The sequence below is a fragment of the Ixodes scapularis genome, unplaced genomic scaffold (assembly GCF_016920785.2).
Source record: "Ixodes scapularis isolate PalLabHiFi unplaced genomic scaffold, ASM1692078v2 PGA_scaffold2__306_contigs__length_199485367, whole genome shotgun sequence".
NCBI lineage: Eukaryota > Metazoa > Arthropoda > Arachnida > Ixodida > Ixodidae > Ixodes > Ixodes scapularis.
In genome coordinates this window covers 180,623,276-180,651,201 of record NW_024609857.1, presented here as the reverse complement: position 1 = coordinate 180,651,201, position 27,926 = coordinate 180,623,276, and the positions used below count along the sequence as shown (strand labels likewise).

The 27,926-nt window shown below is 45.9% G+C and overlaps 1 protein-coding gene across 1 annotated transcript in view; it reads left to right on the top strand.

Annotated features, from left to right (window-relative positions):
- Positions 1–27,926, top strand: part of LOC115326025 — a 55,315-nt gene that overhangs the window by 21,552 nt on the left and 5,837 nt on the right. Inside the window, exons 7-9 of the mRNA XM_029986755.2 lie at positions 19,764–19,872; positions 21,123–21,275; positions 24,340–24,472. Coding sequence (XP_029842615.2) covers positions 19,764–19,872; positions 21,123–21,275; positions 24,340–24,472 — 395 coding nt within the window. The remainder of the gene's footprint in view (positions 1–19,763; positions 19,873–21,122; positions 21,276–24,339; positions 24,473–27,926) is intronic.

Below are 27,926 nucleotides of genomic sequence, written 5' to 3'. Positions count from 1 at the left end.
GGAGAGACAACCAGCTCCTGCAGAACCCATACTTCTCGTGAAAGTATCTGTCAGGCACCGGTTTGATAATCATGTATCCTCCTCAACATCATGGGAAGTTTGCAAGACCTAGCTGAAGTGCACGTTCATCAGCCAACATTGACGAGAGCGAGCCGAATTTCTGATTCTGTCCAGGACATGGCCCCAACAAGGGCGTCGCTGCCTTCGTGCAGGATGTTTTGCACCTGATCAAGCACCCACGCCGACCCTGGTGCTACAGAAGACGAGAGGCTAAGAATCCCATGCCCCTCATATGAGGGACAGCACCTTCCGCAGCCTTGTCCGCAACCCCACGACAACAGTCGACAAGTTCATATCACCAAGGCTTCCAACAGTAAATGTACATTGCAGGCCCGAGCCTGTCACTATCAACGATTCCCAGCGTCTCGACGCTCGAGTGATCCAGCTGCAACTCTGACGCCAGACTCCCAGGCATCCGCAACATTATCCGAATTGTTGTCCGGGGGAGATCAGGAAGCTACTTTCTGCCATCAGTTGCCCAGCTTTTATTTTGATTGCCGAGATTATTTCGGAACACGTTCGACAGGCATTTCAACTGAACACTTCTTCGAGCAACGCGGCATCTGACGAACCGAGGACGACTTATGCCAGAAAGTCACGACGTCCACCACCGGCTACCCGTTTGTATTCAACGCCAATTCAACGAAACCCACCAACGCCGAAGCATTCCCGACATCGGAAAGAACCAGTGTAAGTTCTCGCTGGAGAAAGTACACCGAGGAAAGCGGAGGTGCTGCGAATGGTCGATCGAAAACCACTCTGCTACCACTGCATGAGGCCGACCATATCTACTGGAGCTGCCCGTATCAATGAATAGGCCTGCATGAGTTTGTGCCCAACGACCTTCGACCACGTCTCGAGGAGCGTCCGCGGGACATTGAGGATTAACTTCGGCTGCCTTTGCCCCTGGTGCTAACATTACCCCGAAGCTCTTGATCCCCATCACCCCGACGGGACGTAAGCACGACAAAGCAGGTGAGCGGCAATGCAAGGACAGTTAATTTGGTCTTGGTTATCGTCCAAGGACAATACCTAATAATTTGCTGAGACCAACTATCTGTGTCCACGCAATGAAGCACACAATTTCCAATTTGACGGAAAATGCCGCTGAGTGACTTGAAGAAATGGAATGGTTGGTTGTTCTCAAAAGTGAATACCAAGCATCGCCCGACTTCACTTTGCCACACAGGACTTACACAAGTTGCAGTGGTCGCGGGATGCAGAAAAAATCGCCATTACGAAATGGATGTGAAATGGCATGGATAGCAAACAAACGCTGTTGCCTGTTGCCAGGCATCAAGTCAACACTACAGCAAAAGGCACAGCCACGTAAGCACTACATGCCCGAGCTTGCTGCATTGACGCACAGAACTGCCAGGAAAATTTGCGGACTAGAAGCCAGCTCTGCAGCATCAGTGCCTCAAATGTCAGTGACCGCACATGACGTATGATTACAAGACGGAATCTGTCGGTCAAAGTTGCCACTCGACTAAACTGAACACCGACGTCCCAGGAGCGTCGTCCGACAACAAGGAGCACGGGTACTACGACTGAATGCCTGACACGAGACTGTCGCAGAAAGAACTCGTCTTGGAACCATTTTCTAAGAATCAATAATTGTGCAATTAAGTAAAAATAAGCATATTTGATACACCAATCAGATAAACATATTTACGCTCGCCTTTACGCCTTCAGAGTCTCTACACAAAGAAATATGTTCACCGCACGTGCTAGACATTTTGAGGACACCCGCATCTCTGACCCCTCAACATGAATTGATGGGACATACCAGACTGGCAGATCGTTGCATTGGGCTGCACTTGTCCCACTTGTCCAACATGTGGCGCAGCGGCGTAGACTTTCCATTTTCCCTGGAGGGGGGGGGGGGAGGGCAGGCTAAGAAGTTCTCCGGGGGGGGGGGGGGGGCGGTGTGTTTTTTCCGTGCAATTGTTCTTACACCGGCAATTATCAATAGTTTAATTTAGGGAGCACATTTTACAACGTATGTATATCGCCATGTGTCCGTCGCTTTGTGTCAATGTCAACCACCGTGCAAGCGTAGCCGTGTGTTCTTCGCCGGTACCACGGCGCATGCGCTAGCGAGCACAAAACTGAAAAACAAAACGCTTGTGCGAGCTGCGAAGTTGTAGGGGGTAGAACCCAGGCCCCTGTGCTTTTAAAGCACTAATCCACGTAAGCAGCGTCTGGGTAAAAATTATGAACCGGGGGGGGGGGGGGGGGGTAGGGGGGGCTACGACCCCTCTGGTGAGACCCGATGCCCCCCCCCCCCCCGTAGTCTACGCCTATGATGTGGCGCATCCGAAAACCAACTCCAGTGACGTGGAAATGTTGCTTATTAATTTGTTTCCTCTAAGGGCCTCTTTAGGCATTGCAGAGAAGATACCTAAAGCTACACACATGATAACATCAAAGCACACGGACATTAATGAGCACAAAACGGGCCCAGCTACCGAAAATAAATATTACACTTGTAACAAATAATTATTGCTGCAAATTGTTGAGTGCAAAAACAAACACACCTTTGAGCATCTAGTTTAATAGTATGGATCCATTGTTACATTGCAGGACACTTTCTATATGTATGACAGATTAGACCGTTTGCAAAACCCTATCAAGCAACACATCTGTCACCATTTTTTTTTCTGTATAGAGCACACGGTATAGAGCACACTTCACGTCGAACGCTAATGCAGCATTCGAGTCCAATAGGCGCTGAGCCAAGTTCACAGTGATGGCTGACATAACATTCTTGTCGAACAAATGTCCAAAGTATGAAGGCCTTGAGGAATTAAAGTAGTAGTTACTGTAATCCGTTCCATCACAATTTGGCAAGCAGCGAAGGCTACTGTCGGTCAGTCAGTAGGTACGTTGGAGAGAGGCACATGACAACATATCACAGTGCTCATCTGCACAGATTTGTCACACATCTTCACTCCGTCTCTCCGATTGGGTTGAAGGGCTGTGGCAGTTGCCCTTTTCCAAGTTATGGTGAAACAAAGTATAGGCGGCTTACACTTTAAAAAAAAAAGTCAATTGAAGAGATTGAAAGGGATGGTAGTTAACATTTTTCAACTTTCTCACGAGCTTTCTCGCTAAAAGTTGCGGCGATTATGCAGTCGCCTAGGGCTGAAGCAAATTTCCATGGGTTCTACGTCTGACGCATACATTTCGCGTCGATTCTCAGACATTCCAACTTTCAAACAAAGCTAAGAGAATGCAAAAATTTCATGATAAAAGCACTCAAAGTTCTATCGATCCTCGAACACATCCGGGAATCCGAGCACCGGTCCGGCGATACGGCTGATGCTGTCTCATAGGTGTTAATATCCAGATGATCCAGAGCGATCTTGCGCAAAAAAAAGGTATAAAGTTTCATTCCTTCATATTTTCCCATTATACCTGCGTCAGCGAGCACGAAGAAGCCCGAAGTCGTCGGAAAGCAGGTGCACATCGCGGCTACCGCGCACCGAACAAACTCTTATACGCCAGCTCTGGACGCTGCCATCTTACCGGTGACGTCACGGCTCATGGTAGGTTACGTGACGAGTGGTCACATTTGCGTAAAACATGGCGGTAGCCGGGAAGGTGCCACTTCCGAACTTCCGGTTTATCACTCTAAGCCCCTCTACCTTGTTGATCCAAAGCCTCCTTTATACTCACAAAGCCTGCCAGTCCGATGACAGAGCCATAGAGTGCAATGTCGCAGATTTGGAGCGAGAGATCTGGTAGCACAGAGAAGTTACAGGGAAGACTGTAGTCAGCGCACAGATTTTGCAGCGGCGAGGATTCGAAACATTGCTTTCAAACCCGTCGAGAAAAGAAGTGGCAGCCCGAGGCACGCGAAAGGCCCGAGCGGATATTCGATCGCTCGGTACAAGTGTGTTTCGTCGTCTTGCCGCAGTCGGGGGCCCGTTACATGCCTATTGTCTGCCGCTCTACCTTTTCATTGTCGCGGCCGCGGCTCTGACGATCTGGCAGGCTTTGTCACTATAGAGGAGGCTATGGCCTAACATATGCCCCCTCCCCCCCCCCCCCCCCCCCTTTTCTGGAAAAAGGCCAACCTGGCCACTTCCATGGCGGTTGTGGGCTTTCATTCTTGAGACGTGGACGACGGCTAGATCGCGGGTTTGGGCGTCAGTTTTTGGGTTGAGGAGCTGGACGAGGTAGCTGACAGGTGACGTCTGTCGGACGACGCGGTAGGGTCCTATGTAGCGCAGTAGAAACCTTTGGCATAAACCAGCCCTGCACAGGAGAAAAGCGGCGAGTAATTCGACTCCAGGGGAGTAGTTGACCTCGCGATGAACTTAGTCGTAGCGTATTTGTAATTGCTGCTTTTGCTCTCATTTGCGAAAGAGGGCTAGCCGGCGGCATTCTTGAAGGGGGGCAACAGCGTCAGACAAAAGTACGTCTAAATAATACGGCTGTTTTGAGGGAAAGATGTAATCCAGTGTACAAGATGCTTCGTGTCCATAGGCAAGGTGGAAAGGAGAAAATCCCATGGTGCTCTTACGTACGGTGTTGCATGCGAAAGTTATGAAGGGTAGTATGCTATCCCAGTTGATGTAAGTTCCTGACATGTACATTGATATCATATAGGCTAATGTATGATGGAATCGCTTGGTCAGCCCATTTGCCTGAGAGTGATACACAGTCGTGACACGATATTTGAAGTTCCAGACACTGCGTAACCCTTCCACAGTGGAAGACAAAAAGTACCATCCACGATCACTTATGGGGGTATGTGGAGCTCCTCGACGGAGAACCTCCTGATTAAGCAGGAACGCAGCAATTTCGGGTGCTGTGGCGTTGGGAAGGGCCGTTGTTTCAACGTAGCGTGTTAGATTGTCAACTGCCATAATTATCTAGTTGTTCTGGTGCGTGGATACGGGAAGGGTCCGAAGAGGTCAACTCCCACAATGTCGAATGGTAAATGAGGTGGAGCTATGGTTTCGAGAGTCATGAGGTGACGACGTGGACGCTTTCGATGCTGGCAGAGGTTGCCAGCATCGAAGTCCTGACGTACTTGAATATTTCTTATAGATTCCAGGTCAAAATAACCGATGTCGAACTCCTTGTAGGTTTTTAGGAATCCTCGAGGGGGTGCCGGCGTGGCATCATCATGCAGATGATCTAATATTTCTTGTCGGAGGTGTTGACAGACGACAAGAAGCCAACGCTTTCCTTGTATCATAATTTTGACGAAACCACATTCCGTCAATAACAGAAAATTGTTTACTTTTATTAATAAAACGTCGATTATTTGACAGATTAATGGTGCCATTCAAGGGGGAAATTATCTGATTTATCAACAAATCTGCACGCCGCTCGGAGGGCAAAGTCTCACGTGCCATAGGAGTGATTGAGCGTGTGGTTTTTGTGTCAGGTGCTACTGTAGTAATCTGAAGAGGAAGTGGATATTGAGAGAGGGCATCAGCGTCTTGATGTTTTCGACCACTTTGTAGACTATATAAAAATCACTCTCCTGGAGTTTAAGAGCCCATCGTCCAAGGCGTCCGGTTAGGTCTTTAAGGAATGTGAGCCAGCAGCAAAACAATCGTGGTCGGTGACCGCTTCAAAGTGTTTTCGATGAAGGTATCGTCAGGGTTCGCCAATCGCCCAGACTACGGCAAGAGCTCTAAGCTCCGTGGTCGAAGAGTTTCACTCAGGTTTGGTCAACAACCGGCTTTCATAAGAAATAACTTGTTCGTCTGGACGCTCTTTGATATTTGTAATAGCATAGCGCCAATGCCAAAGCCGCTTGCATCACTATGAATAATTATGGTAGCAGAAGGGTTAAACTGACGTCGAATTGGCGGAGTTATCAGGATGGACTGAAATAGAGTAAACGTATGCTGACATTGATTGGATTATTGAAACAACATGTCTTTTTTTAAATATTTGATGGAGGGGTGGCGACTTTGGCGAATTCGCGAGCAAAACGACGGAAGTATGAGCAAAAGCCTATAAAACCTAGAAGTTGCTTAATGCTTGGGTTTGGGGGAAGTTTGGGGGAAGTCGGCCATTGTTCGAATTTTTCTTCATCGGGGCTGATTCCTATTGAACTGACATTGTCACCGAGAACCTTTACTTCCTCAGCAGCAACTCGAGATTTTTTATTCTTGAGCTTGTGACTGGCATTTTGGAGACATGAAATAACTTCTGAAAGTCGGTTGAGGTAATCGTGGAAGCTATTTTGAAAACATTTCATTGTCGTCCAAGTAACATAAACAAGTTTACCACTTAAGACCTCTTAGGACAACGCCAATCATACGTCCAAAAATATTCGGTGTGTTACAGACCTCGAAAAGCATTAGGTTAAATTCATATAAACCATCTGGTGTTGTAAAAGCAGTCTTTGGATTGTCGTGTTTGGCCACCGGTATCTGCAAATAACCAGAACGCAGATTCAAAGGCGAAAAGAAAGAGGAAATGGCCAATGTATCCAAAGCGTCATCTGTGCGGGACTTGGAACCGACGTTTTTTTGTTTTTTTTTGTAATTTTTTTTAAAAGTTTATAATCTACATAAAAGCGCGAAATTCTGTTTTTGTACTTAACTAGGATGACTGGTGATAACTCACCATTTGAAGATGGTCGAATTACACCTTGCGACAGTATTTCTGCTTAATGAGTTCCAATTGTTCTTCGTTTTGATAAGGAGACTCGATATGGTCTATGGCGAATAATATTTTATGTGCATGTGGATATGCGATGCTTGGTTTGGGAGCACTGTCCAAATGTTGTAGGGGAGATATCGAAAACATTGCGGAAACTGGACAGGATAAAGAGAAACCGTTCCGGTTGGTTGGCCTCCAGCGTGGAGGATATGGACTTTACTAGCAACGAGTTTGATGAATTAGTGGGTTCGCCCGCGAGTTGCACAGGTAATTTTGGTGCGTTATTAGGTGTGTCTGGTAAACGCACTTTGTCTACTAATCCGAGTGACTGCCCTTTTGGAAGAACTACAACGTGTGGGTCAATATTATCAACAGCTACCCAACCGGCTCCATTTTCGATAGTGGCTACGGCGTGAGGAAGAATTTATATATTTTGTAGTAGAGCTAGTCTGTGGCTTCAAAAGGAACATCTCTAGCAATATTTGTGGACGGAAATACTTCAGCGAGGGCTGATGCATTTGGGAGTAGTTCGACATCATAAGTGATACATAATTTAGATGTATGATTAGTGTTCGTATTATCGAAACTTTCGCTGGAGAGGTGTAGTTCAGAAAGACCACAATCAATTAAGGCTTGGTTAGGCTGAAGAATAGCGCACTCGAGTGTTACCTGAGCTGTGCAGGTCGGTGGAACGACAAACTGGACGTGATAGATGGCGTCTGTGTTAGAAACGCGAGCAGTACACACCGAAAAAGGGTGAATAATGTCGGTGTCCGCTCCCTGAAGAAGGCCCTGTGCTGGTGTGCGCACTTTACGGAATTGTTTGCAGATGTCTTCTTTCATAACGCAGACAGCTACTCCTGCGTCAATGAGTGTGAAAAATGGGTGATCGTCGATGAGAACGTTCATGTAGTACCCTGCAATGGGAGGATTGTTTGGACGACCTACTGCGGCAGTTTCGTCTGCGGGAACTACGCAATTTATTTTTTTGTTTGAAGCCTCACTAGAAGGGTAGATGCAGGAGGCATCGACAAATATATGCGGCGACGATACGGCGAAAGAGATTGTGGAGATTTTGTAGATCGTTTTTGCCGTCCCGCTACGCTCTCCGCAATCCGCTACGATACCCTGAACATTGGACATTGGAGTCAAAGCCATCGACGCGCAAGCGCAGGAGTTGCACCTTCTTTGCGGACGGCTTAGCGGAGGGGGAAAGGCGGTCTACGAAATTTTTTTATTGTCACCCGTGGTAGCGAGGCTCCGCACCTCTGTTGCAACCGTGATGCTGGTCCTTGCGGCGGTTTGGGCTACTAGATAGATGGCGTTGGGACTCCTCGAAGCTGTATCTTGATGCTCGTGACCACCCTCGTTCCTTCTCGCTGCGACGTCGTCAACAGTAACGTGCGAGCATGCCACACTGCGGCTGACCGGAACGTGACTCAACGATGGGTGCAACTGGAGCGGGCGTAGTAGTGGGCGACCGTACAAGTGCAGGTAGCGTCCGCTGCTGTCCACCGTAAGGTGAAACGGAGTATATTCGTGTTTCGACGGTCTTAATCGGTCCTAGCAGGCCGGCTTGCTATGGCGCGCGAAATCAGCAGTTCACTCTGTTCGCGCGGGAAAACTCGACGACGTCCGTTTTCTTCACTTCCACGATTCGCGTGAGGAACTGTTACGTTTGCCTCCCCGATAGCACCTCCTCTCCGGATCAGTTCGAAAGTCACGTGACAACATGACCTTCGCGCCATCCGTGCTGCCATTGGCTGTGGCCCTCCGAAAATTAGACAGCAGCGCGGTGAATATTTGTCAAGTTGGTCTCATTCCGGTGCCGGACGGGGCCCCCGTCCGACGCACCGATACAGCGAAAACCATCGCCTCCGAACGCCGTTCCCTCAGCTCGCACGTCGGATCAGACAGTTTGGACGCGCATGCATCTCGCGCTTACTTCTGTGTCGGCTGACCTGACCAGCCGGAGTAACTTGTGTACGTTCCAGTAAGATTTGGAACACGGCTAATGAATAATGATTTTACGACACTGCATTCTTTAGTTGTCAGATTAGTTCGAGATCATTATCCTTCTCGTACACTCTGCAATATACTGCTTCGTCGAGTATGCGGGGTGTAGAATCCCATGCCTAAAAAGAATTTATCAAAAAAGAATTGAAATAAAAAAAAATTCCTTCAAAAGAACGTTATCGATCGCGGTTTACATCAAATTTCGTGTGTAAACGGGTATTCACAGGAGGGAATGATCCCAGGGATTTCTCCCGGCGCGAGCGCATCACAAGACGAAAACGCGAGGCTTTTGCACATCGCAAAGCCTGACGTTTTCGTCGCGGGACGCGCGTGCCGTGGAGAAATCCCCGGAATTTCTCCCTCGTGTGAATACCCCTTAAAGCGACTATTCGCAAATTTTTTACCTGAAATTCATGAAAAGCTAAATACATGTTGCCCGTCGTCAAAATATTTGCTAGCAGTAGGTAGAACTTCCACCCTTAAACTCTGGTCAGCACTATTTTTTGGTACTTTTAGGCCATAAGGAGTCGAAATATAAAAACTACAGATAAAAGAAAAATAACGAGAGAAATTGCATCAGTAGAGGATGTCAGCCTTCGTAGCGTGCTCCTAGCCACCTTGACCCGATGAGGGTCAGGTGGCTTGAGAAAAGGCAGGCCTTACTTTGCGTCTCCCCAACAGTGCAGGTTTTGTATGTCTGTTTTCTTTTCTTTTAGGTATGATGTACAGTGGGCAGCCTAACTTCATTAAAAAAAACGTAGAGCAGAAAATAATTGTCGGAATGCCGCTACTAAGACATATTTGACGACGGGCAACAAATTTAGAATTGCATTGTGCCTGCTGAAGAAAATAATTAAAAATATAATCTGTACACGTTAGGTAATACATTTGCTAATCATCAATTTACTAGCTTTATCTGGCGCCTTCTGCGGCTACTAAAGTGATCTAGATTTTAAGTACACTTTTTTCTAAATATTATGAGTGGGTTGGAAAATATCTTGTACAGATGCCACTAGTGGGAAAGCATTTAAATGTCCGTAGGGCAGGGCTATCATACCCCTGTCCCGGACACGTTTCAAATAACATTTATATCCAAAGTCTCCGAGTGAGAAGCTAATTACCTCGCGATGCCGAGTCTACGAGTGCCACTGAGCATGCGCTGCCTTACGATTTTTTAAAGATCTTCAGCATAAACGAAATTTGAAGTGCCCACACCAGTGGGCATTTCAAATGTCTTGTGAAGTACCTCCCTCAGCAGTGGGAGGATCTTCATAAGACAGAACCTTCTTCATAACTAGACGGTGGTGCTGGATTTTCTAGGTTATCTGTCAAAGGCCAGCACGGGGTGCAGAATGGGCGCTACATCAGCTTACGACTGGGACATGTATGCTCGCTGAGTGAACCCGGATTTTATTTGAACGCTCACACGGCACGCAAATCCAGTTTGTGATCCGCGCTAGTTTCCGATAGGTGACGTAAAACCTTCCTCACTATGGCCTTGTCTTTGCAAGGTCTTAGTGAATTAAGAGAAAAGAAACACTGACTAGTGGAATCATAGATTTGAAGTAAAATTAGCTTGTTTATTTTGTACTTTGGAAACGCAAACGAGCACAATTGAAACCATTGTTACATGGTCCAAGATGCGGGGGAAACAAAAATATAAGTGGATCGCGTGTTTTGGCTAAACAAGCTAGCATTCTCTGCGCTATTGGAAGCTTTTTTTCCGGAAATCATATTTTACCAGCTTTATAAGGCAGATAAAAATGCTTATTGAAGGAAAAACTGAAGAGGGAAACCTTTGTTTGAGGAAAAAGAAAATTCCACTTCCGTGCTTCCATGTATCACATTACACGCTACTTTGATATTTTTTGTTAGGTCTACGAATCGCTACCGGTGATTGTTCCCAGACGCTTTCTTTAGTTTTAATATTATTAATATTATTCATGTTCTGTTACTTCCGACGCTTAGGGACACCATTCCGATCTACCTTCAGTAATCTGACCCGCAACCCTCCGGTTATTGCCTCGAAAAACAAAATATCCTTTTGTGTCTCTCGGTTCAAGTTGGGGAGAAAGCTGTTACTGTCCTAAACTCGTCGTGCAACTGCCTGACCTCAGCCCCTTCGTTTTACAGCCGCTAGGGTTGCGAGCAAGTGATGCAGAAAACCATTCAACTACTCGCAAAAAATATATTATGCGCCATCCGCAATATTATCATGAATGGCAAATGATGAGGCGACGAATGGCTGAAGGAAACCTTGTTGAGCCGCTACGTTAGTCCGTTCGTCAGCGGACAGTATGCTATGGTTTAACGGTGATCGATGTGGCTCAGATGAAGTACCTCCTGGGTCAGCTGCGTCATGAACGATGACCCCCGACCTGTTATGAGTACTTGGGGAGCGCCATGTCGAAGTACAAGCGATTCGACGAAACAATTGGCGAATTTCGCGGTTGCTCCCAACGGAAGGGCTTTTGCCTAGTCGTATTGGGTTAGCTAATCGGTGACTACGAATATACAGCGGTTTCCAAACATCGAGGGTGAAAAAGGACCAAGTAGATCAATTCCGATCGCTGGAACGGCGCCGTCGGGGGAGAAATCGGCATGAGTGATTTCTTGAGTCGCTGGCACTCGTGGCACCATCGTATGTAGAGGTAAACGAAACAGTCCTCGGGAGGTTGGGCCAGTAATACCTTTCGAGAATTCGGGCCAGCGTACGGCTGTAGCCAAGGTAGCCGCACGTCAGATCCTCATGGCACGCTCGAGAGATCTCCTTTCTAAGGTTGGTAGGATTACCACGAGCCACGGTGAGTTGTTTTTTCCGAAGTCCTCCTTCTAAAGTACACCTTGACGAATGACGAAGGCAAGCAGGGTTCTCAAGACAACCTGTAGTACCCACCCGTTTTCGAGGTGCTCGATTAGCGCGCGCAGCTCAGGATCGCCGTGTTGACGTCGTGCCATGTCGTCGGTTTTCACTGCGCCTAGGAAGCACTCGTCGTCATTGTCGTCGCTGCTGCGGAATGTATTTCGTCGGGGGCTCAGGACATGCACTCGGCGTTGCTGTGCTTGCGGCCTGACTTGTTGACTACAGTCATATTGAATTCTTGTAATCGGATACTGTATAGAGCGAGGCGTCATGACGGTTCCCTAAGGTTCTCTAGACACCAGAGCGAGCAATGATTCATGACTACGCGAAAAGAAGTTCCTGTACAGTTACCAAGACGACCTCAAAACATTATTTTCTAGTCGTGGAGTAATTTTGTTTTGGCCTTGGACAGTGTCCGATTTCCGTAGGCGATGTTTTTCTCGGTGCCTTCTTGAAATTGAACCAATAGCCCGAGAAGTGCTGCCTTGCTTGCGTCCATGTAAATCTTTGTTTCCGCATTCTGATCCAAGTGTTCAAGAACAAGAAGAATCCGGAGTCTTTGCTTCAACTCGTCGAACGCCCGCTGCAGTTCCTCAGCCCATTCGAAATTCTTAGCGTCCTTCATGAGGTTTGTAACCTGTGAGGAAATTCTTGCGAAATCCCGAAGGAAGCTCCGATAGCACGCACATAATCCAAGGAATATTCGAATGGCTTTCTTGTCTGTCGGCCCTGGAACTGCGGCGACGGCGTGAGACTTCCTGGACTTGGTTGAATGCCTTCGTTGCTAACCACATGGTCTAGGAACTCCAGTTCTTTATAGGCGAACCGGCACTTAGATGGGTTGAGTGTGAATCTGCCGTCTGTTTGGCTTTCAGAACAGCGCGTAGTTGTCGCATGTATTCTTCGAATCTGCTTGAACACAACACTACAACGTCGTCAAGGTAGACGAGACAGATCTGCCATTTATGTCCTGCTAGTATGGTGTCCATGACAGTCTGAAAACTTCCTGGCGCCGTGCATAATCCGAAGGGCATCAACTTGAACTCGTACAGTCCATCCGGCAGGACGAAAGCTGTCCTCTCTCGGTCCCGTTCGTCGAATTCAATCTGCCGATATCCGTTCTTCAGGTCGACCGATGAACAGTATCGAGAGTGGCGCAGCGGGTCTAGCGCGTCGTTTATGCAGGGGAGTGGATAGACGCCTTTCTTGGTCACAGCGTTCAGCTGCCGGTAGTGCACGCAGAGCCCAAGTGTTGCATCCTTCTTCCTAACCAATACGAGTGGAGATGCCCACGGACTGCTTGAGGCCTGGATTATGTCGTCGTTCAGCACCTCTTGAAGTTGTTCCTGAAAGACCTCTCTTTTACGGAAAACCTGTACGGCGATTGATGCACGGGGAGAGGATCATCCTCAGTAATGATCCGGTGCCTCGCAACCGCGGTTTGGCGCACCTTTGATGACGCCGAAGATCAGTGCTGTATTCGGCGAGGAGTTTAATCAGCTGTCGTCGTTTCGGGACTGGACACCTGGGGGCAATGTCAAGCTGCCCGGTAGGCGTACTCTCTTGCTGCTGTGGTGAGGATTCTTCAGCAATCGCGGCGATTTTGGAGGAGTTCATGAGTTCCTTCACGAAGGCCCACTGCGGAACTTTTCTTGGGGTTTTGCGTTTCTTGTCGGCCGTCACGAGGACCGCGGTGTGTCCAACCTGAAGTTAAGTTACCTCCCTTGCGGCGTCTGTGTCTCTTCCCAGGAGCAATTAAATGTTGCCGTTCAGAACTACTTAGCCGCAGGTAACTCCATAGGTCACGACGGGTGCAAAGACGCTTCATCGCCGCGGCAGGTTCACAAGTCGGCAGCGACTGAGACGGTGACTGACGTTGTTTGGGGTTCCGCTGGAGGCTCAGCAGGACTCAGCAGCGCCAATCTGTTTTCTCCAATGTTGATCGCGAAGCCGTATTCACGCAGGAAGTCGATGCCGACGAGATTAACGTCTCTAGCATAGTCTTGTAGAACGAAGAATTTCACAGGACAGGTCTGGCCGTAAATCTACACTCTAAGAAAAAAAGGAGCGCGACTTAGTCCCTCGGGGGACCAAATGCGCTGCCACCACCATTAGTCCCCTAGGGGAGCAACTGTAACCGGAGCAACTGTTGCGCCCCGTCAATTAGTCCCTCGCACTAGCACCGTTGGTACTAACTGTTACACCCTTTCAGTTACACCTCGAGGACTAGCTGTTAGGCCCTTGCACTTGGCCCCCGGGACCAACTGTTACACCGTTTCAATTGAACCCCGAGGACGAACTGTTAGGCCCCTGCACTTGGACCCCTGGGACTAACTGTTGCACCGTTTCAAGTGTACCCGAGGACCAACTGTTAGGCCCTTGCACTTGGACCCCTGGGTCTAAACGGTGCGCCCTTGGATTTAGACCTCTGGGACTAAAGGTTTATCCTTTACATTTGGTCCCGAGCCACAAATCTCCGAAACTAAATTGTGGAGTTCAGGTTAAACGTAGCTTTATTGCCTCGTAGATACACATCGCATTCAAGGATGACTGAAGTCGAAGTTCCTGGGCGGTAGAATCCACGATAATGCCAAATTCCGAAGAGTGCACTTGCGTCGACGATGGCTTGGACACTGGGACGTCTGTCCAAGCCGGTCGTGGTCCCAGCACCGTTTATTGGGGCACCAGCAGCTTCTTGCCTGTTTGCGAGGAATTTGGATTATTAGTAAAAGGACAGCGTAAATACCCAATCGCTTGACAAATATATGATATATAAGTTGTAACACATGCATAATAAATTAACAAATAGGCTGCATAAGTGATACAATGGTTCACATCCAACATGCGATCTGTTGACAGCAGACCAGCGCAATATTAGATTTTAGTAGACCGTTCGCTGCGAATTACAGACCCAGCGCGTGCGTGCTCGAACTATGCTTCAAAGTGACGGCACGATCTCCCGCCATCAACGCGAAAGTCTAGTGTACAATCGAATAAATATCTCCATTAATGCCGGTTCTCACATGCAGCGAAGCGCTGATGTAGCGCTGCTCATGTGTCATGAGCTACTTTTCGTCTGCCATGAGCAAGAGTTTTGTCGGTGCGATACAAAGCTGGTGACCGATCCCGTCAGCACGCGCTTAGCGCAAGGTCAGCGCTATGCCTGTAGCGCTCCGCTGCATGTGTGGACAGGCGTTTATGGTCTAGTGATCCTGCTTAACCATTTGTGTGTCTGCAACAGATACACACACAAAAAATAAGCCATAGGTAGAACTGGCGTTTCGCTCGATATGATTGAATATGAGGTCTCTGTGCTGCATAACAAAATCAGCAACCATGGTGCCAAAAAGAATACAGCATGACGCGCGCTTTGCAAGCTAGAGAACGCGCTCAAAATAAAACACTTTCTAAAGCCGCAGTTAATAAATACACCATAAACAGAAGCACTTCGACATACCTTAATCGAGTTCCCTTGACTTGTAACTTCAGAACAGATCAAGTGCAGTGCTTCAGTACCGCGAATCCAAACCGGATCCCGCCTTGATCGGAGACGACACAAGGCGACCAGCCTCCGACGAAGACTATATTTCGACTTTCAACTTAATAAAAACAGGTTCTTTTCAAACAAAGACACTTCCCATTTTCCCGACGGACCCCATCTGCCCCCCCCCCCCCCCCCCCCCCCCCCCGTGTACAAGGAGCAAAGAATGCGGGGTAGGGGATTCGGGAGAGGGGGCAGTGCGCGCAGAAGATAGTCTCTTTTCCCGCTCCCACTACTCACCTCACAAGGACACCGAAGAGCTCCAAGGACGGGAGAAGGTCGCCACTTTCAACACGCCGGTCGAGTGACCTCAAGCAAGCACTTTTTTTTTCTTTCTTTTCTCTCTCTCTCTCTCTCTCTCTCTCTCTTCAGAATTTTCAGCTTTCTCGAGTGGCTTTTTTTTTTAGTTTGCATTTGTTTTGTATTAGTAGGGTGCTGCCAGGTGTGACGTTCCGGGCGTGATTCGTTCTTCGTTGTTCATCTGGATTGTTTTGGAAACAGCGACGACGATGGCATGAAGGCGTCTGGATACTGCCCCTGAATGTGCTCTTTAAGTGGAACGTGCCGTGCATCAAGCGTGTAGTTGTGGATTTTGAGTTCGACATTGGACTACCCAGAAAGGTTTGTCAGGCAGAGACGGAGGCGCTTTCCCACCGGCGATGCGATGTAGTCGCGCGATAACTTTCATTTCAAAAGCGACCATCGCGGGCAAAAAGCGACGCGATTTGAGCAGTCGCTTCTAGACCCGACTTTTTTGCGATGCGATCTAGTCACGGAGCGGCTGAGCCAATCAACGGCGTTCGGAGCGAGAGTTTTCGAGAAACGACTCGCCAACGAAGGCGTTGGACTCGCTCATCGCACACGCCGGTGTGACCATCTAATTTTTTTTTGCGATGCGATCCAGTCGCATCGCACTACTGCTTATATCGCCGGTGGGAATGCTGAGTTTTAGCGATTGAAGTGACCATTTATTCTGACTGTGAGATTCCGGTGTTAAAAGCGTGGCTTCTACAAACTGTTAAGTTTAATTTAAAAAAAAAGAGTGTTAGTATTTGGAGGTGTTGCGTTTGGATAAATGCACATTTTGTGCGCGACGGCAATTTACGTAAGTGGGACTTGTGGAATGTCAACAGATTCTTTTTGACGAGATAGTTGGGTGAAGTTGAGTCAACACATTCGTTCACTCGCATTCACACAACGCGTGAAGCTCTACCATGTAATGTCTTAACGTTCGTGGCACATTAAACAAATTCGCCAGTTTCGTCCGAGTTTTGTCAACACTTTCAGCGGTGCTGGGCTGAGTCTCGCCGATCCCCAGCACAAGCGAAATAGCATCCGTCCTCCTGGCGAACATTCCGTTTGCCTTCGGGGACTAAATCATACAGATGCACCCTGTCTGAGGGGGACTAATGGATGCTTTTGCTCGCGCACGCCTATTGGTTGGTCCCAGTCGACGCAGTTAGTCCCCAGCTTTTGCGCACGGTACCTAGCTTGAGCCAGATGGTCCTTTCGGGGATCAACTGGGAGTTCAGAGGACCAAATGCTGCCGTTAGTCCCTTGAGGCCAACTTTTTTTTTAGAGTGTAGAATCGGGCAGTGCACATTCCGACGGGTGTAATAAGGTGACCTCCTGCGATTAGACTTTATGGTCCACTTCAGGGAGTCAAAATTTTCCGCAGACAGCGAGAAAGCCTCCCTGTCATTACTGAATAGTCTGCTAAGGTGTCCACGATTGACAATGCGTCGTGGCCATCAATAATAACGTATAGGTTGCTGGGTAGCGTCGCAGAAGCGTCGTTGCGATGCCCGGCGCCGCGAGAGTGGGAGCGCTCCGGCGTTCTTGGAGGCTTTTTACTTCGGTCGTTTTCGACAATGCCACATCCAGGAGTGGCCGCATTTAGTTTTTCCGGCGAGAAACGAGGGATCGGCTATCTAGACGGGACGGATTGACGGGTTGGCGCTGGGACGGCGAGAGGCCTCCTCGGGAATGAGCTTGCCCAGGTGAGGGTGACCGGCGAAGGAACTCCTCAATATCCCTCGGTCGCTCACGGTACGTTGGGACGGAGCATTTGCCGCGAACCCTTGAAGTCTGCTTTCACTCTAAGAACCCAATATACATGGCCAGCTTCACCGCAGTTTAAGCACGAAGGCGTCGGTCAGAAGTTCGCAAGACAGTGTTCTTCCTTGGCACAACTGGTTTATGTCGCATGTGCGCTCGATCTTCTTGTCGTCAAGGATACTGCGGGGATGGGGCGTCTCTTCGAAGTGGCTCCTGCTATAGAGGGGCAGCAGACGGTGAACGCCGGGCAACGGTGGTGTATGTCACCGTTGGCTCTTCTTGTTGGGCCACGACGACGAAAGCATCTGTTTAGATGGCTCGCTGAACGTCCTCTCTTGTTACTTCTGCGGTGGAAAGCAAAGCAGGACGTGTGGCATCAGGCAGCAGCCTCTTCAGCTCTCCCTGGACAACCTCACCGATAATATTGCTGACACCGGGGATGCTAGGTTTGATGTCGCCAAAACAAAAAAGAAAAAGTCTAGCGTCGCAGGCGTTGATTTCGGCGTAACAGCAGGACTGAGCGCTGAGGCGATACTGACTCCAGCTCGCCATGGAGCCCTATGTACACGCGTGGGCTTCCGCGACAATCGGCATAGAATGTTTGATGCCTAGAACATTCAAACCTCGAGCAATCAATATGGTTCCAGAATTTAGCAGAACGCAACATTTACAGAAAAAAAAAGCGTCCGTACCCAGGAATCGAGCCTCGGTCCTTTGCTTAAGAGCCAAGCCTGATAACTATTCGGCCATGGCGGCGTTTTCTTGGCGACTCCCTGCAATGTATTACTGCATTCTTTTTTCTGTTACCTGCAAACGCCGCTAACATTTCTTTCTTGAATAACTTTTAAACTGGTGAGGCAGTGACGCAACCTTCTAAAATCAACAATAAATAAAATTTAAAAATGGGATTGTCGGTTTTCTGTTCAAAAGCTGTGAGACCTCTTCTGTGGCCCTTGTACAGCGAAGATGTTTATGGCTAGGGCCCCGTGGATTTTTCGTGTGTGGGAACAAAAATGTCGTCACGACTTGGTGACGTCACTTTTGTTCTTGTAGGATATGCCAGCTGAACGAAAGAAGAAATAGCAAGACAGAAAGAGTCACAAAAAAAAAAACACACGCACTCCGCTGGACTAACAACCATTTACTGAATAACATCTTTTTCTTCGTCTACTTTCACTTAATAGAAAACTTCTTTTAGTTCGTCGATTTTAATTATTGCCTAGATGAAATATTTGCCCCTCGTATTCACCACAACAGTTAGAAAAACCTTGCATCCATTAAAATCGACCAAAGAAAATAAGTTTTCCATTAAATGAAAGTCGACGAAGAAAAATATGTTATTCAGTAAATGGTTGTTAGTCCAGCGGAGTGCACGTGTATGTTCCTTGTGTCTCTCTCTGTCTTGTATATTCTTCCTTCGTTCAGCTGGCATATCCTACAAGTATGAATAACCAACCTGCTCAGCTTCAGGCAATCCCTTTTGTTGCCGGACACGACTTCATGACGTCAAGTGACGTCATGACTTCGTGTCACGTGATGTCAATTTCCCCCTAAATTTAGCGGATAAATTTTTCCGCTATATTTGGCGGGGAAATTAACGTCACGTAACCTCAACAATTCAGTTTCCCCGCTAGAGTTAGGAGAACAAATTTCGTCACGACTTCCTGTCACGTGACGTCGATTTCCCGCTAATTTAGCGGGAAAATGAAATGACGTCGTTTGACCTCAACACCAATTTATTTTCCCCGGTAAATTTAGCGGGAAAAATGTCATCACGGCTTCGTGTCACGTCACCCATGAACAAACTCAGGGAGGAGGAGGAAAGAACGAGAAAGAAAAACGCACCGCCCTCTCTTTGTCGTCGTTCCAAGTGCTTGCGTGCCTACTTATCTTTCCTCCCGCCGGGTGTCGATCCCATCACGCGTGTCTATTTTCATCCGGCTCCTCGGGGCGGCGATAATCCTCGACATCTGTGTGCTAACCGTTCGTCACGATGATCATCGAGCAAGACGATAAATGTGTTCGTGTCCTTGTTGAAACTTTTATGTCACACCAGTGTCATGTGCTAAACAGCTTCGCATCTCATACATTTTCCCAGAGTGGAATGGCTCGTAATTGTTTTTAAATATCTAAACCAGTCCTCTCGGTAATGCCTTCGGACCCTGCGAGTAAAGAAATTAAAAAAAAATTAAATCACAATACCTCAAGGTATTATCCCGTATTACTTTTAAAATACAAAAGACAGACTGAGATGCATAGCAAAACTTTTGACGACCCATAGCCTTGTTCTTGTTTGTTTTTAAATACAAAAAGAAAAAATGCATCTTTGAGCGTGGCGGGAAACCTAGCCTGAGTTCTTGTTCACCCGCTAAACCGGTGTCGTCAAATGAAAAATGATTATTGGCCTAGAAGCTAGTGTTGAAAATGTATCTTTGTAATGCGGAGAGCATGATAGGAAATTGATTAACCTTGCTTGGTTTTTTAAAAGGGATGTTTTTGGAATGGTTCGTTATGGTTACTTGCTATATTGAGTCTGGGATTTCTTCGCTGTGATGTATACAATGCTCTGCATCTCTGTATTTCCGGCAGCCGCGTCCTATGCCTACGGGGTGTGTTCGAAGCGGCGGGTGGCACTTGGCTCTGATGACGGCAAGACATTTTCGGGTGTTCCCGCTGCAGTTCAACAAATCGCTAACTTGTGAGTAGAAAGCGTATTTATGAATTGACTTTCTTATAGTGTTCTGAAGATGTCAGCCAATTCAAATACAATTGTATTGATGTGTGAGTGCTTTAAATATAACATAATATTATTTTATCATTATTATTTTAAATATGTAATCGCCTGTCGCACCACGTCAATAAAATAAAACCTTTCTCTACAATACATGTTCGCGTCAAGAGTAAAATAAATATTAAGGTAATAGAAAATACAAAGTTTGACGGTTTTTACTTCAGTTTACGGGACGTAAAACTCATATAAATACTATTAAGATAACTACGTGTTCTTGACTTTTAGTTTGCCCTAGATGTTTTCATAAAAGATTAGTTGATATTAAAATTAGAAATAAAATACGTAACACTTGAATTACGACGCCTGAATGACCTACTCAACGTTAAGAATCATTCACTCTATGTGAAAATTTAGAATGAAGAATTGAACCGACAAGCTCGAAATTTATTTCTTATTTGAAGTAGAACTATCTTTATTATATTGCCGTGAGTGCAGGTGACCAAGAAGGTGGTTCGCCCGTGGCCTAACGGTTATCACGCTTGCCTTCTACGCGGAAGGGCAGCGTTCGATTCCTGGTCGCGAAATGTCTTTTATGTATTGTTGCAATTTACTGTTCTCGAAAAATTGAGAACTCTGTTGAATGTTCGAGGTCAGAATGTTTTATGCGCGAACCTTCCACGGTCGATTTTTCGAGAAGCCCACGCGTGCACAAAAAGGGCTCCGCGTGGAAAGCCGCAGTCAGTCTCGCCCCAGCGTTCGACTCTGCTGTTACGCTGACTTCGACGCCCGCGACGCCCTGTTATTATAGTTTGTACCCTTTAATTTTCGGGCGCAAGGTCGCCCCATTAAACGTTTAATTTCTTCAGTTATCACCGCATCATCCATTGTCATTCGTGACAATATTGAGAAGCATGTCAAAACTACTACTCTCTACAATCACCAGACTGAACTGACATTATTACCATAGACGGTTTATATCGTACATATTTTAGCACTACTATTATCCGTGTTCACGTTGAGATATAATACATTTGGTTCACAAGTTTCAACAATAAACTCCCCGCAAAACTCGCTCATAACTTAAACGCGACGGGTACCACTTTCTAAACTCTGCAAGGATCACTAGCACTATTTTACAATATAAATAAATTACAATATATGATACGATTTTCTGAAGTCGGCATGATAGCAAGTATATATCTGTGGTTTATTTACAGGCTGGGATTTAAGTGGGACGATAAAAGGGACAGAGAGGGATGTACCCCTGACGATGGTCATGTGATGAGCAGAAACGGTGAACGCACCCAATATCCAACCTTCTCAAAATGCACCAAAACTTCGTGGGAATTCCGGACTCAAACACGCATGGGGTAATACTCTCATTTTGATTTGAACTTTTTCAGACTTATTAACCAGCTTCTATTTCAACCGTTTCACAAAAAAAATGTTAATCTACAATTGTTTCTATAGCATCATCACTGTGCATAAATTAGCGATTCAAATAGCAGATTTATGAAGGTTTTAAAGTTGAAGCTTGGGCAATTTGGTATATATTTGAGAATTTAAACAGCACAAAGGACCAGAGACCGGATGAGAAAAACACAGAGAGTGCGCTAACTCACAACTGAAGCACCATATTGCGCTGTTACGATTATAAAAATGTAGTTGTGACTCAGCGCTCAGTCTTTGTCTTTCTTCATACAAGGTTGTATTCTTCGCCGCTAAGACGCATAAGCCAAACGTCCCTCTCCGCACAATAGTTTCTGAGATAGGATGGTGGCAGAAGCCCCTCGCCACGTTTCTCCAGAAACGCCTTTCCGGCCTACATCCCTTACAGCCTTTTCGAATCAAAAACTCTCAAGAGCTTAGCAACGCCCTAGAACCGTTTAATACCGGTGTACTACAACCTGGACATTTTAATTATTCTCGAATCCGTCGACGAAGCAGTCATCGAACACGGAATCTGTAGCTTCCAAAACTCATCCGGAGTGTCACTTTCCAACTTTCTCGAGCTTCTGCAACTCTACCTAAAATCAACAATAATCGAGCACGACGGAAAAATCTGGATACAACAATCTGGGCTGTGAATTTTGTCTTGCCTCGCACCCATATTAAGGGAATCTACCTGTATTATGTCGATAGAACCATACAGGTAAAGCTCAAGAACACTAGCCCGGAATGTACCGTAGTCCGCTACGTTGATTACTAATTGATTATTCACCCTCCAGCCAATAAAGTCGAGGTAATCGTGGCCTGGTTCGAAGGTGCAGGAGGCAAACTAAAATTAAAAAAACAGGAAAATCTACCCTCGGAAGCACTACAATTTCTAGACCTGCAATTGAAAACAACCAACGAAGGCGTTTGCTAGGCGTTCAGGCAGCCTTCAGAAAAGCCAGTGCTTCCTTTTGAAAGTGCTCATTCAAAGTCTGTTCAAATAGGTGTCATCAAGACGTTAATCACATCAGCTAAGACGAAATCCTGCCAACACTCGGCAACAGTTAGTCTGATTAGCCAAACTCGACGACTCCTGAGTTGCGGATATCCGGTGGAACGTCGTGTGTCCGTTTTTCACCAACTTATTACCCCAAAAGAAACTACCAAAACGTCTTTCAGTCGAAGGATAGCCAGCATACCATACATTCATAATGCTTCCCATCATATGCGATACCTTGCTTCACGCTATGTCATGAAGGTTGTAATTCAAGTAGATTCAAATTGGCAAGCATGCGCAACATGATCAACCGAAAAAAAGCCAAGCCGGCTTGCGAAAAAAAGCACACCACGCTTTTCCGGGCCTGCTGCACAGAAAACGTTTGCTCCATCCCCCTCAAATGCGGAGCTGAGTAGATAGGAAAACCCGGCCGATGTATAAATGACCGCTTACGAGAGAACCAAAACGAAGCCACTTCAAGAACTGACAACCCCATTCATCCGATCGCGGTTCACGCGAACGAATTCATTCGATGCGAGCCTGACTTTGCAGGAACCAAGGCAAAAGGGGGACATCGCAACCGCTACGGACGTGAAATCATCGAATGCTTTCTTGTCCAGATTGCAGGAAACAACGTTTCATCGGCCTCACTAACCTTATCAAGACGGGAAATGAAATTCATTAGGCCTGAACTTGAAAAATATCGCAACTCCCCGTAAATACACAACATCACAGTAGTTCTGGCCGTGCCTCGTGGTTCTTCCTCTCCCTTTCCATCTCCCAAGTTTCCTTTTCCTCCCCCCCTGTTCACCCTTTCCATCTCCCAGTTTACCTTCCCCCTTCTCACCCTAGCTTAGTTGGGGTCTCGTTTAGGGTGCAATTTTCTTGCCCAAAACAAACGTCGTTTCTAAATGAAAGAACATGGTTGTCCTGTGCTTCTCCTCCGTGTTTTATGCTTTCGATTTTAAGTATTCATGTTTCACTCGCTCGCTTTTACCAGTTCAAGAACATTAGGCATTGTTCAAAATTACAATCAAGTTATGAATGCATCACTCCTGAAAACAAATTGATAGAATGATTCCTTCTCACAGATAATTATATTTGGAAATTTTATAAATTCTCGAATATTTCTGCATCCATGTAACTAAATTTAATTCTCAAGGAAAACAATTTCTGTAAGCTAAAATGCACATTGAAACGAAGACATTGGAATCTTAAATACCTCCTGCTCTAAACGTGAAACATACATCTAAGTAGATTTGAGACTTTCCAGCGAGTTCACGGTTCGAGCAAGTTATATTTTGTACATACGTAATAGTTAAAACGTCGTCAGAGTTATTAAGTGCTAAATAAGACCATTGAGCTCCCTATCGTTTAATAACTTCAGATATCAAAGAAGCACATTCTCAATTACAAGCTAAACAAGAACTGTGAATAAAAAGAAATATTTGTGTATTAATACATAATTTATGTGAATATATTCTATCTTGTATAAACATGGCAAAAACGCCAAAGGCGTCATCAAATGACGACGTTAATACCTTGAAGATTTATGTAAGCTTTTGTTTATTCATTGCACATGTACCTACATTTTAGCTGAAGTTAATCTGACATCCGAAATTACAGTATACATATGTATACAATATAGTATGTATCTTTTAACCTGTGCCAAACTCTGCACATCTTTGTTAATGCAAAACTCAAATGTATCACAAAGTACGCCGGGAGACCTAGACTGACGAGTGTAAACTCTTAGATAAGTAAGATATTCAGGACGTTCACGCATGCGTGTACGTTATAGGAAAATAAAGTTCGTGCATTGGCTTTGTGAGGTCAGAATATTTTTAAATATTCAAATGTGTTCAGAGCATGATTATAATAATAATACGCCAAAAATAATATATTTTTCGTCGTTTGGTAATGGTTAAATCTTTGCTGTCGCCCATTTCCTCTTTATCATCAAATCTACTAGCGTGCGCTAATCAATATTTTTTTTCCGATAGGCAATCGCAATGCTACATGTTAAACATGTCGTTAGCGGTGAACGCTTCAAAGAAAACTCCATATACATTTTTTAACTGCACGGAGCCATGCAAAGAAATTACCCAAGGAAGTGGGAATAATGCACTATTTGTGGTAAGACAGCAATTCGTGTATTCTAGATTATCAATTTGCACCCTTTGTTTATTATAGGCCTTGACACTTGAAATAGTTGTATTAATATTTGTTTATATACCTCGAGAACACGTCTTCGGATATTACACAAGGAAGTGCTGTAATACATTATTAAAAGCAAAACAAAAACGTTAAGGAAGCGCGTATAGGTAAAGATGTAAGACAATTACAAAAGTATAGTTGTCATTACAATTTAGATCGCATTACAATAATTATAATAGACACTGAGCATTTAAAAAAAATCGGTTGTTAGTTTCTGAGAAAAAAAAAACGTTAATTGGCAAAAGATTTGATTTCTTTGCCGGTGCGTTTGCGAAAAGCGGTGGTGTTGGATTTGTGAGAAAAGAAACACGAATAAACTTGATTTTGCACACATTGTTAGCTCGGGTGGAGTCTCGGTTGGGGGTGTTGAGAATGACCATATTCATCCTGGAGTTCTGATAATGCATCTTAAAAAGATCGAGTATTCAGCATAGTTTACATCTTAAAGAAAGCATTTGGAGTCCTGCCGTATCTCAAAAAGACGTTACGCTGGCATTAAAAAAATATTCTGAAAAAATGTCGAAAAAAAGTCGCCTTAATACTTTGTATTGGATGCTTTCTACCTCATAGTGAGATATCTTTGAAACGGTTAAAAGGGGGTGCTCATCTGATGAAATAAGACCGCTGGCCTTTTCTGTATTCTACATTGCTTGTCAGTCATGTGGCGCCTGCTCGCAAGCAAAAACATGACGGGAGAGAAAGACAATGCGGAGAGTTAGTCGTCTGCTTCTTTCGCTGGGGTTGCGGTGACGTCAGAACGACGCAGGGTTCTGATTTGCTCTGATTGAAGGATAGTGCATGGGTAGACCTCAAAGTAAATAGCCTCGAGGTATACCCACTATCCTTCAAGCGGAGCCATTCAGATGTCTGCGTCGCTGACGTCACAACAACCAATGCAAAAGAAGCAGACGAACTTGCGGTACGATACCACCTGTTCCCCGCATTAGAGATTATACTCCGTCTCATTTCCAACGCAACCGGAGCTGCTCAATGGGAGACTTGAGGTAGATGTCTCAAGAGATTATTTGTCCATTCGTGCCACCCGGTGAAGTAATTAACCCCACCGTAGGGGTACTTACTCGGAAGATTTTTTCTTCTTGCACGGTGCGCTTTACCTTCCCGTTTGAGCAAGGATGGTAAGAGCTTGACAGCACGTTAGTAGTACCGATCTTTCTCAGGAAGTATCTGGATAGGTGAATGTTAAACGGTGTATATCTATCGCTGAACAGGGTTTCGGTCAGGCCATGTACTGCAAAGATGTCTGAGCAGATGTACATTCCTAAGCCACCTTCTTGTTAGTCAAAATGTAACTTAAGTAGCGGTTGCTTTCCTGCAGTAAAGGACATCTTGTCGTGTTACAGCATTGAAGTCTGTCCAACAAGCGTTTATAATTATCCTTGAGCTTACTTTTGCATTGTCGCTATATCAAAATATTCTTCATAACCACAAACACCCAGCTAGATCTTGCAATATTTGGTACATTGCACGCTGAAACAGTTTAGGCGCTATAGAATTAACAAATATCATTCTCAGAAACATGTACCTCCCCTACAAAATACTGATCTAAAAATTTTTTATCTCACATTTTCTATAGTTTTATGCCGCTAACCCCCGACGAAGCGCAATGTGTCGATAAATATTTCACCCCTACTCAGGTTTTGCTCGACATGTACTAGGGTTCGAATTCGGTAGTATTCCCTCATACAGCTTTGTTAAGGTCTGGCCACTCTAAATATATTATTTTTACTACGACCATGCAGCTTGATCATTCTGTAGATTTCACTGCGTTAACGGTGTGTTAGTTCGCCTTTATTTGATCGAGCTTTGGTCTCACCTTTTCCTGCAACATGATAGCAACAAGTATGGACACCTTCACGATATTTTGGGCACCTGTCTGGACCTTCAGGTGGTAGGTGACGTCTTTCACCTCCCCTAAACCTGACACTCAGCAGCTTCATACAGCTGTTTGTCTAATGTTTCCACCTCCACAACGGTCCCAGACGTTTCGAAACATCATCGCTGAGCGTGGTTCGGACGACATCCTCCACCACAAAATTTATGTATCGATTGCATATTGGTTACCAGGAACGCGAAGGCAGATTCTCGCGGAAACGTTCTTTTAAAATCCCAAAACAGCTCGACGTTTTACATTTGACAATCCTTCCCAATAATCTTTTGAAGTTGGTTCGCTGCGACGACTGAGTAAGTCGCTCAAGTGCATAACTTGCACTTCTTTATCGTACCTTTTTTGTCGACTCTGACTATCCATCCACTTGCTTTAGCAGTTGTGCTCACTGATAGCGATACTTCTTAACATTATCCGGCTATTCGCTTAGTTGGTGCAGCTTCGGGCCCGTCGTGCTCCTTGGTTGATTTTTAATCCTACACGCTCTGTCAAAGCGGGTGAACTTGCTGCAGCCATGTAGCCTTTGTCTAGGGCTGCGTATATTCAACGGAAATGCTGGCACGTACATATTGGCCGCAGTACTTCCTCTGTATTTACCAATGCGCTAGATGTCCACCCCTTCGAAGCTTCTTAGATTTCTTGCATTGCCCTTCACATTGCTTGCGGAATTTGCAGTTTTGTACTGTTTTTCTGTGCGTTGAGGTTTCCGTGATATATATGATCTTAAGTTTCAAGCGTCAATTTCCAAGTGTTACTCGGCTTTAAAGAATGGTACCTTCCGTCTCTCCGAATTCTCGATACTTTACAAGGTCTCATAGTACCATGGTCGTGCACTAAATTCCTTTCATTTTTTTTTGGTTCTGTGTTCCAAACCGTAATTTTGATGCCCGTGGTTCGAAGCTGGTCTGAAATCCTCCACGACTTTGTTCTTATGAGCTTGACGCCGTGCATCTCTACGTCGACCGTAAACGTGTTATATGTTTTCTCGCCTGTTCTTTTAACGTCATAATCAAAGTTGCTGCTTAAACATATTTCAGCTGCGTTGTGGGGTGGGTCACCGCCGATAATTGTTGGAACTAACTTTCACAGATCTTCCAGGCTGTTCCTGGTGTGTCCAAGGGTATAGGAGGTAGCAGCAGCGGTTATATGCGGAAAGCAAGTCGTCTGTTTTCTGAGCAGGAGTTGCGGTGACGTCAAAAAAACACCAAGCTCTGATTGGCTTATTGAAAGATAGTGGATAGACCTCGAAGCAAGCTGCTTTGAGGTATATCTACTATCCTTCAAGCAAAGCCAATCAGAGCTCGGGTTTTTGACGTCTCCACAGCCCTTGCAAAAGAAGCAGACAAACTTGTGCTCCGCATAGATCTGTGCGGCGTGACAGCACGGGACGTAGCCATGGGAAGTATCCGTTTTTGCACTGGGCGGCGTACAGGGCTGGGATATCTTTATCTCTGTATTCAGATACAT